Raw genomic sequence first — 15,320 nt, forward strand, 5'->3', positions numbered from 1 at the left:
CTCTTAGATATTGGAACAGTGCTATCATGTCATCCCCAGTCTTTCTTTTTATTAAGTGTATAATTTAATGTATGATGAAGGCTTAATAATATGAAGGATCTTGCATACTCCAAACAAAAAGAAATGAATACTGTATGTGCCAAGGAGTTGAAATCTAACTTCATCATATTAGAAAAGCGTTACTCACAGGTGGTAAGTAAGACATCTCCATTGTGGGCAGGTCCACGGGGCATAAAGCGCAGTGAGGTGGTGGGAAGTCCTAGGGATGTTGTCTCATTATCAGCAAGAATGTGATGAAGTGACCCATCATTGACAGAATAAACCTTTAAGCACAGGAGAGAAGACAAAGAAATATCAGCTCAAAACCTTGAGAGCAAGCAAGAATCAACTGAGCACGGGAGAGAAGAGAGAGCAGGATGACAGGAAGTTAATAATTTAGAGGAAATGGCTAGTATTCCATTAAGTGAAAGACCAATCCAAGGAAACCTAGGTGTTTCCCAAGGAAAATATCATGAAACTATGTTCTATTAGATTGTAGCTTTGGAACTGAAACTGATAATATGGCACAGAACAGCTCTTTGAACAGCATTATGATTCCATTTCTGTAGAATGGATTCAATGTACAGCACATACTTGGCAAATTCCCCAAGATATACCAGTACCCAGATTCACCATCCTCACCATCCAGGGAACCATTTTGTCTGGGATCCTGGAGAACAGTAGCAACAAGTCAATAGCATATTTTTTTTGTGACAGGAGCTATCCTTCCCTTGTCTGAATGTGTGGGTAAGCATATGGGTCTGAAGATTTATAACTGGAAAACTGCATGTTTTAGAGAGAGGGGGAGGGAGGGAGGGAGGGAGGAAAGAATCATATTAACCAAAACTAAAGAGGCTTATTGCCAAATGTTGGTGAGATAATTCAGGAATGCTGTGTAGAACACAGTTTATTTATATCGGATGAATGAAGTTAAATCATCCAGTGGGACTCTTGATACGAGACAACTTGTGGTATACTGTACAGGATTAATTAGAGATCTAATTGTAGTGATAACTGAGCTCATCAAATCGCCATTCATTTCAGTTCTGTGTTAGCTGCAAGTCTTTTGGAGCATGTTGGCTTTACTCTTTGGTAACTATATTTAAGATTGCAATTCTCTGATCAGTCTAATTTGTTGTATGATTTTGTTTTGAAGCAAGCGTTGTGCAGAATGTTGTTTTGAGTGTGCTGAAAATCTGCGACGATGGATCAGATGCCTAAAAAGAAGGGGCAAAGAATTTTGTAGTCTTTGATCCCACTCATCCCTTGCTTGTAAAAGACAGTCCTTTTGATTTCCAGCAGGCAGCTATGGGTGCTCAAAATCTCTACCTGTCTTTTGAGCTTGTTGCTTTTCAGATGGAAATTGAACCATACCCCCATCTTGCAGCCTATTGGAGTGTAGCACACCTGGGAGAGGGAGCCAGGTAAGGAAAGTCTTCTGAACACTGAGGCCAAAAACAGTATGGCACCTGGTGGTGTGTGTATGTGTGTGTCAAAGAGTTAAGAAGAAGAAGGCTGCGGCTATGCAATTGAGATCACACACACATATACAGTATGTAACATATAGGACACATATGGAAAAAGGGGTGGAGCTTCAGTTGCATGGGTGTGGCTATGTTCTTGACTTTTGTGATCGCTTCTTTGGAGATAAACTTAGTTTCTGGAACTGTACTCCTTCCCTGTCTGACACTGACCTTAATGGCTCCAGTACGCAATCCTGCTGCAATCCGGCTCCCATCGTTATTAAACTGGCAGCAAAGAAGCTGATCTCCACAGTCTCTGGGAAGGATGACCAAAGTATTTGTATTTAGTAGCTTTCCTCTTTTGTAGCTGACGACTGTAATGATGCTAAAATCCAGCAACTTCACATTTCAAACTAAGGCGGTTGAAAATCCAGCATATTTACAAGGCATAGGCCCTCACGCTAAACAAATAAATCGTAATGTATTAAAAGGTTTCAGCTATAAAGCTGGACAGAAAACAAAATAATAAAATAATAAATAAATGAAGGTAAACTGTAAACCAGGAAGTCAGACAGTGTGTAGTCAGAAATCTAACAATGTATAGAGGTCAAGACGAAAAGCCTTGCCATGTCATAGCTATAGGAATGGCCTGGAAGAGATGTATTTTTCAGCTGCTTCAAAAAATGCTGGCTTTGAGCAGCATCAGCCTGGGTTCTGTTGAAACATGTGAGCCAGCGTTTTGTATGGGAAAGGATGCTCCTTACATAGGGACACCCCCACCTATCCAAAGCTTTGAACAGCCAGCAACTTTGATCTGGTCTCGGACAGCTGGAAAACCAGCAGTTGAGTTTTTTTGTGGGGAGAAGAAAACATCATGTGTGTGTATGTGTATGTGTAGTTTAACGAAGAGAAGGGTGAGGGGTGACATGATAGCAGTGTTCCAATATCTCAGGGGCTGCCACAAAGAAGAGGGAGCCAAGCTATTCTCCAAAGCACCTGAAAGCAGGACAAGAAGCAACGGATGGAAACTAGTCAAGGAGAGAAGCAACCTAGAACTAAGGAGAAACTTCCTGACAGTTAGAACAGTTAGCCAGTGGAACAACCTGCCTCCAGAAGAGGTGAATGATCCAACACTGGAAGTTTTTAAGAAGAGACTGGACAGCCATTTGCCTGAAATGGTATAGGGTTTCCTGCCTGAGCAGGGGGTTGGACTAGATGACCTCCAAGGTCCCTTCCAACTACTACTACTTCTTCTTCTTCTTCTTCTTCTTCTTCTTCTTCTTCTTCTTCTTCTTCTTCTTCTTCTTCTTCTTCTTCTTCTTCTTCTTCTTCTTCTTCTTCTTCTTCTTCTTCTTCTTATTATTATTATTATTATTATTATTATTATTATTATTATTATTATTATTATTAATCACCTCCTTCATTTAGTTACCTACATTGTGTGGAGCAGCCGAAGATCACCAGATATGGAGGGGCTGCTGGTAATGGTTTCTTGGGGTTGGGGGCTTGGCCCTGCCACCGACAAGCGGCCCCGGCGTCCAGACTGCATGGCCTGGGGGGTGCAGGTCTTCAAGGAGAAGGACAAGAGGGAAGTTGGAAATTTTGCTGGGTTTTTACATTCCTATTTTCTCAACTGATGCCCAACATTCTAGGGGAGATTTAACGGTTCAGCCTTGGAGCACACATGTTGCATGCAAGTCGCCTTTCAAACCACTCTACCGAGAACGTTGTAGTGCCAGTCCATTTAGGATAAAATACTGAGTTATGTGGGCAAATGTCTAATATGGCACCAAATGGCTACCACCATTCTTTACGTCCCCTGACCTCCCAGGTGATTGATCCAAGCACCTTTCCCCCAGGCATCCATGTCTTTAATTCCAACTCAACCACTTGCCAGCTATGCAAAGTTCTTCCCACCCCATCATCCCCATGTCCCACACTCCCATCGGCCTCAAAGCCTTCTGCCCCTCATCCCTGCACCAGCCTTTCTCTCTCTTCTTCTCTCCTTGATTCTACTCCAGCTCCTAGCAACCAATGAAGGAGAAGGAAGAATCTACCTGGTTACTATGACAGCTGTAAAGGGAGGATGGAGACTCACAAGGAAAGAGGCGCAATAGCCTGCTGCCTTCTCCTTTGTCTTATCCCACATGTTTGTGGCTGGTGGTGCATTAGTGTGTGCTGAGCAAGATGGTGAGTACCAGAGACTGCACTCATCTCCCTTGAGATAATTTCATAACGTAACAGAATAACAATGTTGGAAAGGACCTTAAAGGTCTTCTAGTCCAACACCCTGCTTGGGCAGGAAAACTTAGGAGTTGCCACCCCCTTTTCTGCAATTTTAAGAAGCACACTTAGGGGTTGATTTAGGTCACGACTGCTCCGAAGCACTCAAGGCTCAAATGATTCTACAAATTAGAGCCAAATCTGATTTTGGTGGAACATGTCCATCTTTTCATGTGTAGCCTGCCGTAGCAGTATCTATGTTAACACAGTGGTGGGCAGCCTTTTTTATGGTGAAGGGCCGTGTATTTATGCTTTTTTGAGTGGGCTGAAGGCCACAGTGGGCAAGATAGTGATTACACCCTTAGAACTGTGCCAATAAAGTGGACAAAGCCTAATTATGTGGGGGTTTCCCCTGAGATTTGGAAAGTCTGGAGATTTCCTTTTATTCTTTAAACCGAAACTTTTTAACATAGTTTATAGTGTGGTGGAGTTGTGTGTGTGTGTTTGGGAGGGGTGTGTGCTCTCAAATCAGTGTTGATTCCTCATGACTGCTCGAACTAGTCCCCACAGTGTTCTTGCTGATTTGCTATTGCCTCCTTTCCAGGGCTGAGAGAGCGTGACTGGCCCACCCAGCTGGATTTCTGCCTAAGGAAGGACTGGGAACACCCAGTCGCCCAGTTTCTAGCCTGATGGCTTAATGGCTACACAGCCGGCTATCCATCCTTTCCTACCCCATTTTTAATGTTCTGGAAGCTTCCGTCTTTTCCCTACTTCCTGAGAAGCCAAGCTGGTCCAGGCTGCCAACTCTCACCACGTGGCAGATGTTAATCTGGGCAAAGGAGGAGAGATTTATTCTACCGATGTCACAGCCAGGAGAAGAGAGCAAAAAAGGTCTGGATGGAGGAGGGGTCGGAAATGAAGAAGAGATGATCCCTTTCTCCCTCTATAAATCAGCCTCTTCCAAAGTGCTGCTTTTTCCGCTGCTGAAGATTGGGTGCCAAGCAGACTGGCTGGGGACTTGGTGACTGGACCAGGGACCACATCTCTCTGCACCATGCAGAACAGCCTGGGACCCGCTTGCATCTTCTTGCGCAAGAACATTGCTGAGAAGCAGAGGGTATGGGCCATCTAGTGGGGACTGGATCGTGGGCATTGATGGGGTAGCTCTACAGGTTAGGGGAAATGCACTGGGCTGGAGTTTTCTCTTCTTTTCTTTTCTTTTTCTGTGAAAGAGCAATTAATCAAAAGTGGTCCAGGGCAGGATTGTAATATTCCCAGATTTCGCTCTCTGCCGTAGGAAGGTATTTTGTTTTTTAAATCAGGATATGCATTAGAAATGGATCAAACTGGGCAGAAGAGAGTAGAAATGTGAAATGCTGGTGGGTGAGATAGATGCCTGGGTTTTCTTCAAAAGATACCTAAAGAAACATTCCCCAACCTTTTTTACAATGTATTGGGCTCCAAGCCCCAACCACTTTGTCCAGAATGATAGGTGCTGTAATTCAACTGTACTGTCATTCAGCAGTGGGAAGACAACACTGTAAGCAGAAGGAAGTTGACTGAGCCAATTGCATTTTGCAAATTATTATTAGAGTGATTGATTGATTTGGCATATGACGAAAACATGACAGAAGAGAAGTAAACATATGTGCATATGAGCATATATTAAGAGAGAGGAAAGCAGTTGAAAAGACTTGACTGCTAACGCTTTTATCTCCACTTTTACCTCTGGCAAATTGCATAGGTTTACAAACAGTGGAGATGACAAAAATATATGTATGGTCCATCTGAAGTGATGCGTGTTTTCAACTTCTCTTTGCTTTTCTAGTTGGGGGATTTATTTCAATCAGTGGCCTTGAATACTAGCAAAGTTTACAAGAAAAAAGCTGAGTCTTTTTGACCTCTGTTGGAAGCAGCTTGGTCTAGACTCTAGGCTGTCTTCTCAAATGTTCTTCTTTCTTTCCTAATCAAAGCATCCATTGCCTATCTTGGTCTGTTCCGCAGTCAGTAGCTAGCAGGTATCTCAACTAGGTGTAAGACTCGCTCGCCATTGTATTTATCCACTGGACCGAGAAAGGATCCAGTAAATCAAAAAGCCCAATGGTATTACCGTGTCCATCTCCAGATAGTTATTTGGATTATAACCTGCTGTTTTGTAATATTGCTGATTTCTGATCAGTCAGTGCAATATTTTCATTGGCCCATGACAATGAAATGCTCCAGTTGAATTGTTATGTTTGGGTTCAGTTGGGTGGAGAGTTAAGTTTAGAACTATGGTGACTACATCCTTGATTTCTCCAGTTCCAAAAAAAAAAAGCAGTTTTCTCCTAGGTTTGGAATTGTGAGCCTTGGCTTTTGAGTTCCTTGTTCTTGTATGAAGTGAATGTCTTTTTCTTTTGTTTTGTTACAGCAACGTGAACTGAGTGGAGATGAAATTGAAGGTAAGTGCAAACTTCTGTTTGTACATATGTATGATTCTGACCAACATATTAAACTAGTGCTCCAAGATATGCTGAAGTCAACTAAATTTATGTAACTAAATTTCATTTTTGATGTGCGCCATTGTGCCCACAGTAAAAAAATGACAATAAAGATTATCTTATCTTAAGTCCTTTGGAAAGGTTAAGAAAGAGACATCATAGCAGATAATCTTCCCGGAAAAAGTGTGCCATCAGAGTTCCCCTGTTAGAAAAGACAAGCATCAGTTGTGTGCTCTAATGAATTCATGAAGAGGGATGGTGAAGAAGACACCTTTCTAGACCAGCTATTTGTAGTCTAACTTATCAAAATAAGCTCAGGATTGGTTTAATTTTCTCAGTAAATGTAGCTTTAGCGGGAGGCTCTTATGTAGAAAATTGACATAGAATGCATGAAGCAGAAACATATTATTATTGTGGTGTTTAAGATAATGAGATTCATGGGCGAGATTCTTACAACATGCTTGCTTGTTTAGCAGTCAATCAATTAATGACACTTCTATGTCATTCTACTCCAAAATGGCTCCAAGCTAAATGCTAAATCCTGATTAACAAAACACAATTGATATGCCCAAGGATGCAAATCATATTATGGTTTATGTGGTGATCTGGTGTGCATAGGCATGCTAAGGGCTGAGCTCCCACAATGCTCTGAAGCATGATTGAATAGCCATGATTTTATTTATCATCCTCATCATTTTCCTCATCATGCAAAAACAGAACTCTGTGAAGCCTTTCAGGAGTTTGACAAGGACAAAGATGGATTTATCAGCTGCAAAGATCTGGGCAACCTCATGAGAACAATGGGTTACATGCCAACTGAGATGGAACTCATAGAATTGTCTCAACAGATCAACATGAATCGTAAGTGCTTGTTGGGAAAAGTGAGGGAAACCCAAGTCTGAGACTCTCCAGATGTCTCTGGACTCCAGCCCATATCAATCCTAGCCAATACTGAGTGATGGGAAGTATACTTCAACAACTGTTGGAGATCTATGAGTTCCAAGTCACTCTCTTCGCTTGGTGTGCAGTTGTCTATGAAGGAAAGCTTCTACTTCTGAAAAAAAGGCTGGATCTTTCATTAAGGGCAGTTACGATCAGCTTTTGGTGTAAATTGGTTAAGACTGAAGAGTTGTGTTTCAGCTTTAGTGGGCAACTCTGGCCAGTGATTGCCCTTCAGAGATAAATTACACCCAATGATAAATACATCTTGTTTAATTTGGATCTTTTTTAAATCAGGAAAGATCAGGTGCTGAAGGGGATGATGGCAGCAGAAAGGAGCGATTTCCTTGTACTACCGTACTACGTATTCTCTTCTGAAACAATTATTTGCATTGGGAAGAAGGTTCCCTTTGTTTTGTTCCCACAATAAAAAAATGGCTGAGGGTAAAAGATTTTTATGAGGACCACAGCAAGTCAAAAGGCCTGTGTTAATTCTTTCTTGCCCTAGCACCCCCTCCCCCATTTTTTTTTAAGGAAAGATAATGGGAAACGTCTTCTGGGCTCTTTGAACAAGAGTTGGATTAGAAGATCACCTCATTTCAAGGGGCATTTGTTACAATTATGTCATTCCTATTTCTGATGGAAATGATCTCATATGGCCTCTTATCCAGGTGTTTACCAAATCCAAAACTAAATTATTAACATAATACTTTGGGATGCACTTAGGAAGTGAGAGACTTCAGAATTGATCTGTTCCCTGTTATCTTCTCCTCAATACTCTGATACAGTTTTAAATAATAATAATAATAAGTCAGAAGGGACCTTGGAGGTCATCTAGTCCAACCCCCTGCTCAGGCAGGAAACCATATTAATATTAATCAGGGAAATGAAGGTGAGGGCAAGATATCTAGAATGTCTTGGCAAGTGTTTGGGTTTGGGTTGTGTTTTTTTTAAATCACTTTAAGCAATAAAACGTCACTTTTCTCATTGCAGTTGGAGGACATGTAGCTTTCGAGGACTTTGTAGAATTGATGGCCCCAAAACTGTTGGCAGAAACAGCAGGCATGATTGGCCTTCAAGAGATGAGAGACATCTTCAAGGAGGTAAAAATAGATGGTAGGGCACAGGAGTTAGATCCAGAATGGAAAGGTGGATTAAATGCACTCTCTTTATCTTATGTTTATGTCCCAATTTTTTGATCTGAGGAAAACACTTCATTCAGACGAGCAGCTTCTTTTGGTTGTACAAACAAAATGTAAGGACAATCTGCCCTTAACCATAGTTTCTGCCCAATGTCTGGTTCTCTGTAGGAGACTGCCTCTTGTAGAGAATAAAGAAAATGACCTTGATCCATTTCCAGAGAGATGAATAATTCAAGCCCAATTCAACATGGGGGGCGGGGGAGAGAGGAAATGGTTCAGATTCTTCCTTAATTCACAGAAGAATGGAAGGAGGGAGGAAGATAAAGCACCATCAGACTTGAAAGTTGCCATTACTATAGCCTGTATAATACTTTGAACCTTCCTGTCAAGTTATTTTCTTGGTCTAGTGCAAGGGTAGGCAACCTTGGCTCTTTTATGACTTGTGGACTTCAATACCCAGAATTCCTGAACCAGCCATGCTGACTCAGGAATTCTGGGAGTCGAAGTCCACAAGTCATAAAAGAGCCAAGGTTGCCTACCCCTGGTCTAGTGCACATAGTGAAGCTAACATCTTCTAATGTTTATTTCTATTGACATTATGAGTCCTTCGGGAGATAGGGCGGCATATAAGTCCCAATAATAAATAAATAAATAAATAAATAAACACAGGAAGCAGACTAAAGGTCAGGGCATATCTGTAGATGCCTCTTTAAGAATAGATCTACATGATGTACCAGTAGTCTCTTCAGACTACCCTAATCCACCCACCATGTAGCTTGTCAGCAGGTTGTATGATAACTTCCATATAAAGTTGAAGAAAAGTTCTGTTTCCTGGAGCTCTTCTCCCAGGAGTTGATCCACAAAATGGGGTAATAGAAGTTGCCTTTGGTACAGGCAATGATGTGATTACATTTAGGGGCTGTGCTGCCTGAAATGGGCCATTCCCCCCACCCCAATTCTGCCAGGGATGCCACTCCGGATGTGTTGACAGCTGTGATGGCACTGGCTGAAGCAGGAAAGTCTGTTGCTCTAGCTATCTATCTAAACTTACCATCCTCACCAGTCCTAAACAGCATTTGAAAAGGGATTATTAGGCCTTTTTTGTCTCAATCAGTACAGGAATCTTCCAATCTCTGCACATTAATTGCTCCGTTAACAAGCTGCCTTGTCAACAACGACAAATAGCAGTTGGCTGTGTGTACCAAGTAAATTAATTCTGGTATATTTTGTGCTGCCCCTAGGATTGGACAATAGCACATTTCATTGGCTGTCTGGACAGATGTAATGCCCATTGTGTCCACAGATACTGAGAGACCTAACGTTCCCTTCAAAAGTCTGAAAGAGAATTCTGGAAACTGCAGTTCCAACACATCTGGAGGAAACCAACTGGAGCAATGTTTCTCAACTTTAACCATTTGAAGATGTATGGACTCCAACTCCCAGAATTCTCCAGCTGGCCATGGGAAGCCATCTTGTGGTGGTGAAATTAAATTTGCAAAATTTAAAAATGTCCCATTCAGCACAGAAAATGATCACGCTAGCTAGATGGTGACATTTGCAGTCCATGCTTGGAGAATGCAAAAGGTCTAAGGCATGGCTGGCTCGGGAATTCTGGGAGTTGAAGTCCATGAGTCATAAAAGAGCCAAGGCTGCCTAGCCCTGGTCTAGGGGAAAAAAAACACCCTATCAGCCTTACTAGAATCTTGATAATTAAATCTGTAATGTCACCTATGGAGAGTGGAGGCTTAGAAAGTAATGCTTTCCCAGCTAAGACCAAGGCACCTATTTCCAATTAGCATTTCTCTTTTCACATATTTAGGAAAGCTGTGTCCTTTCTAAATTGCATCAAACAATCCTGCTGTTAATATAAGATGGCAGGTGATCATAGCCATTTTATGGCCTCTGGCAGGAAGCAATTCCTGCACTGGAGAGTGAAGGCTGGTCCCTTAATACACTCCGGAAACCTGATAAATGATCATTGCTCTCTCAGATGTCTGCATTGGTCCACACAGTGCTTTTTTTGTAAAAGAAAAAGGTGCCGGAACTCACACGTCATACAACCTGCCTTACAAGGTTCCATCCAAAAAAGGTGCCGGAACTCCGTTCTGAGCGTTCTATGAGAAAAAAAGCCCTGGGTCCACAGATAATCCTTCCTTTGGTTCTAGTGTAGAAAATGTGCATGGATAGTTTGAATAATTCTGGCTCTTCTTTCCAGTTTGACGCAAATGGGGATGGCAAGATCACTTTGACTGAGCTGCGACAGACCATGCAACGGTTGATGAATGAGAAAATGACCCCTCAAGAGATTAACGATATGGTGAAGGAAGCTGACATTAATGGAGACGGGACTGTGGATTTTGAAGGTGATGTCTGGCAATATAAAATTGATGGAAAGAGATTACAGGATTAGGGAAATCAGGGTGAGAGATTAAAAAGCTCTAGAGAGATAGGATTTAGAAGCATAGAGTGACAAGATACAGGCTTAAATGGGTTTAGATAATAGATTTAGAACATTATTTCGTTGTTCCAATTTCGTGGAAATTGGAGCTCAACTGCAATTTTCCCCCATCCACAGCGGATTTTTGAAATTCGAACAACTAAGGTAAATATTAGAATAATTGCTAAGCACATTGATTTGTGCTTTAGATTGTAAGCCGCCCTGAGTCTTCGGAGAAGGGCGGGATATAAATGGGATTAAAATAATAATAATAATAATGTTTCCTATTAAGCTGTATATTTCTCATTTCTTTCAAGAGTTTTGTGTTCCATCTTTAAAATGTAAAAAAGAGGAACATTCTAGTGGCACCCCAATCCATTATTTTCCCCAACCTTTTGGATTATAATTATACTGATTTATAAAGAAGATATTTATTGTCAGAGATGGAGATAGAGAGGACAGGGGGAAAAAAACACCTTTTGAACTGACTGTTGAATGAGGCGTGATATGAGTTGGAGATCAGCAGTTTGGAAAGATTAGCCTCTTCTGGCAGAAAATCAGAAGATAACATCTTAAGATGAAGACTGTGTGTGCGATATTTCCACAGTTGTATGATATGATCAAAGGAATTTTGATCTGTACCTAATCAGGCAACATAATAAATTTCATTTAGATCAGCTTCCTAATCCTTAACAACTGCAAAAGCGACCTTAGTTGCTTTAACTCCCTTTATCACATTCCTGACAGTTATGTTCATCTCACAGGCAGAAATCAGTTGAGGTCATTAAGCAAACTTCATGGATGGAGTAAGGATTTGACATTAAAACAATTGCGGCTAGTGCAAGTGTACTAATATTATTTCATGCTATTTCCCTTACAGAATTTGTCTCGATGATGTCACGCTGATGCAACCATTGGCCTTCTTCTGCTTCCAAGGAATGAAAATACACACTGCACTTTTTTTAAAAAAGTGCATTTTTTTAGTTCTTGAGTTTCAAAACAAACAAACAAAAAAAGTATGCCCGCACAATTTGTTGTACCCCATAGTCGAATTCTAATTTGCTTCAGTAAGGCGGCTTGTGAAAATCCTGCCTTTATTTTCTACCGATGTCACAAAGCAGAAGACCAAAGCCTATCTATAAAATCCAAAGAGGCAAGGTTAAGAATGTGGGCAGGTGCCTGACAGAGTAGCCACTTTTGAATTGTCCAAATGACAGGTTACTCAAGTGGAGATGCTCCCTCTGGGTAACCTGACATGCAGGCTATTTTTGAACTACCCAACTTCCAGAAGACCAGGAGAACTGTGTTAAAAATGGCTATCTGAAAGGCTGGTGGGATGGAGGAGAGGTGTAGGATAAAGTAGTGAGAGAGCTTCCTCCTGCTTTATCCTGGGCCTTTTCATCTCACCAACCTGTCAACCAAGTTATTTATGGGCATAGCTTTACTAATATTCCAGAAATCCTGCAGACTGGTGTCCAGAACTATCTCAGTGGACAGGTCAGTGGGATAGAAGAGGATGTGAATTTAAGAGAAGGAAGCTTGCAGGGCACATCAATGGAGCTTCTCCATTGTCCATTCCACCAGCCTATCATCCAGTCTACTTTGGGATACAGGTCTACTGATCTTCCTGTTGCTTGGGTTAGAAGGGGAAAGTTGCAGAACGCTTTCTCTATTTCATTTCAGCTTCCAATTATCTCAAAATGGCAGTGCTGGCAGTATTTGGCCGCTGCTAGCAGCCCCTACAAGTATCCAATAGAATACACAAAATGACTTTGGAGATGTAAAAGGTCTCCATTCCTCAAATAAATGAAGATAGTAGAAACCATGGCTGCGTAAGACCTCTTATTGGCAGGATCTGTGGAAAATCTGTAATGCACTTATTTGGAACAGAACCAACAACCCGCAGCTAGAAAATCCCAACTCTCATTTCTAATTTAAATTGAACTTATACACAATGATAGTCCTGATTTTTAAGGAAGATTTACACTTTCCCCCAAGACTGCTAAATGCATGTTAAAGACAGAACCTATGGTGTTGCAGAAAATCTATTTTTGTAAGAAGCCAATGTAATATCTGATTGGTGTTTTGCGAAATACTGGACAGGCATCATTCGACAGTTGCCTCTGTGGAAACTAGGTGCCCGATCCCTCCTTTATCTCCAGTGAAAATGTTCATGGAAGGTAGTGGAAAGAGGCAACCAGGAGAAAGAAGCCCAGGTTTGTGTTTGCAGAACCTGAAATAAGCTGATAGAAACTAGGTAGATCCGGCCCCTGGCACATCATTAAGGAGTCATCATAGGATGTTCACACAAGATGACTTGGGACAGAAGAAGAAAAATACTACTGATAAACTGGAATTGCTAAAGACAAATGCCTTCACAGGAGGCTGGGGACGAGATGAAGACACCATTGTGAAAAACATATTCTCTAAAAATGACCAACAGAATATCTTCATGTCGCAGTTAATCGTAATTATGGATGAGCCCAAGGACTGGAGAGACTCAGAGTCATCTACTCTTGGCCATGGGAAGGTGATTCTGGCTGTCGTTCTTCTCTCAGCCCAACTTAATCTGTCTTGAGCTGTATAATATGAACAAAAGACCCTGTCTAAACTGTGAAGTGAGATTAAATAATTCAGTTTATACAGGGGACCGGGGGAGGGAACAGGTAGATTTCTTAAGTTCTTCCCAAATCATGGATAGACAACTTGAAATCCATATATAATCCCCAACCACTTTTTTGTGACTTAAAATTACATTGCTTAAGTTTAACAAAACTCCGATTTTCAGAAGTGCAATTCAACATGGAGGTTTTAAGCCTTCACTAAATGTCATGCAGCTATTTTCTATTAGTATCCATTAAAGGTAAAGGTAAAGGTTCCCCGGCACATGCATGCTAGTTGTTTCTAACTCTAGGGACCGGTGCTCATCTCCGTTTCAAAGCCGAAGAGCCAGCGCTTGTCCGAGGACATCTCTGTGGTCATGTGGCCGGTATGACTAGATGCCAAAGACGCACGGAACGCTGTTACCTTCCTACCGTAGCGGTCCCTATTTTTCTACTTGCGTTTTTATGTGGTTTCGAACTGCTAGGTGGGCAGAAGCTGGGACGAGTAACAGGCGCTCACTCTGTTACGCGGCACTCGGGATTCGACCCGCCAAACTGCTGACCTTCTGATCGACAAGCTCAGTGTCCTAACCCACTGAGCCACCGCGTCCCTTTTAGTATCCATTAGTATCCCTATAAAAATGGTACTTTGACATCACTATTGTGTCGCTAAAACTGTTAAAAAATGAAGCGCAGCTTCCTCGGAAAAAGATTCCTCCTCATTCCCTGCTCTGCAACACCTGTCAGAACTCAGGGTCCCCTTTTCTCATTTATTATCTTCCATCAGATCTGTCCCCTACTCTCTCAACTAATGTACAATTAAAGTCTTCTTTATACAAAGTTCTCTGGGGCTGTTGAGTGGTACATTTCTAACAATCCAACAAAAGGAATGATCAGTCAACATTTGCAGAGGTGGGAAACACTGTCCAGCAACTCAAACATGACCTTGACCAAAACGGCTTTGCTTTTCATCATTGCCCTGAAGGAAAACATAAGGGCAGGAATAAAGAGATTAAATGGAGAACTGACAGCTCTCGTAACTTGAAAAATATGGAAACTTTTGAGAAACTATGCTGAGAACCTGAGCATCTGTATTTGAGTGTCACTGCCCAGGAAAAACTTGTGGGCCTGCTGAGGTTCCCGGGGCCTTGTTTAATCCGGCCTGTTCCAAAGATTACAGCTCCAGGCTGGCTGGCTTCCATCAATCATCTTTTTGAGATTAAGAGCTATGGGAACCAAAGCTGCTGCTGCTAGCCCTCCTTTCCATCCCATCAAATTATGAGGGAGGTCCAGAAGAGAAGCTGATGATATCAAGGGTAAGCCAAGGTAATTCCTGTCCCTGGAGATTCCATTCGGCTCCTAAATGCTTGCTTTTGAGCTTAGCCATCACATCACTCTCATTCCCAGATAACGAGGGATGCCTAATTAAGGGAGGATTTTTTCCACTGACTTTCTCAAAGCCCAAATTCTTCTATTCATTTCCCCTTACCTTTAAAAACAAAGCTACAGGTTTTCAGAAAATGTGGCCAACATAATTTTAAAAGGGATGTGGCCAACATAATTTTAATACTGCTGTGGCACCCAGTTCTTCCCACACAGCATTTTGTTTTTCATTTTAGCCCACTGGCAAGAGAAAATCCCATTTGTCCTGATTACTGTCTTTAATCATTTTTAGCAGGGCAGCTGGTTTTAATCCAGTTTAGCGCTGCTTGTATGTGTGGAAGTCTAGTTTGCTAATACCTGAACTTCATTAAATCCATTATATAAAGGTACAGCCCCCTTCTTTCTCCCCCCCACCCCAACTCTTCATTCTGCCTTGCTTAAACAGGTCAGCACATATTTAAGCTACAATACACACCAGTTGGGAAGCAGCTGAAAGCTGCTGACAAACATACCAACACATTAAATCTTCACTGCAACTGCATCAGTGTGTAAAGTGGCCTTGGAAACTGCTAGAATCAAATGGTGACTATGATTGCTTCATTCTCAGAGCA

The 15,320-nt window shown here is 41.7% G+C and overlaps 1 protein-coding gene across 1 annotated transcript; it reads left to right on the forward strand.

The window, feature by feature from the left end:
• Positions 1–4,779: 4,779 nt before the first annotated feature.
• On the forward strand, positions 4,780–10,748 carry LOC308676907 (calcium-binding protein 5-like; the record flags this gene model as incomplete). The annotated part of the gene is made up of 5 exons (XM_081342969.1): positions 4,780–4,842; positions 6,136–6,166; positions 6,923–7,066; positions 8,138–8,247; positions 10,502–10,748. 5 exons carry the CDS (start codon positions 4,780–4,782, stop codon positions 10,694–10,696), a joined length of 543 nt encoding a protein of 180 aa, XP_081199095.1. The 3' UTR covers positions 10,697–10,748.
• Positions 10,749–15,320: the final 4,572 nt, after the last annotated feature.

This window comes from Vipera berus (genome assembly GCF_964194415.1).
Source record: "Vipera berus genome assembly, chromosome: Z".
Taxonomy (NCBI): domain Eukaryota; kingdom Metazoa; phylum Chordata; class Lepidosauria; order Squamata; family Viperidae; genus Vipera; species Vipera berus.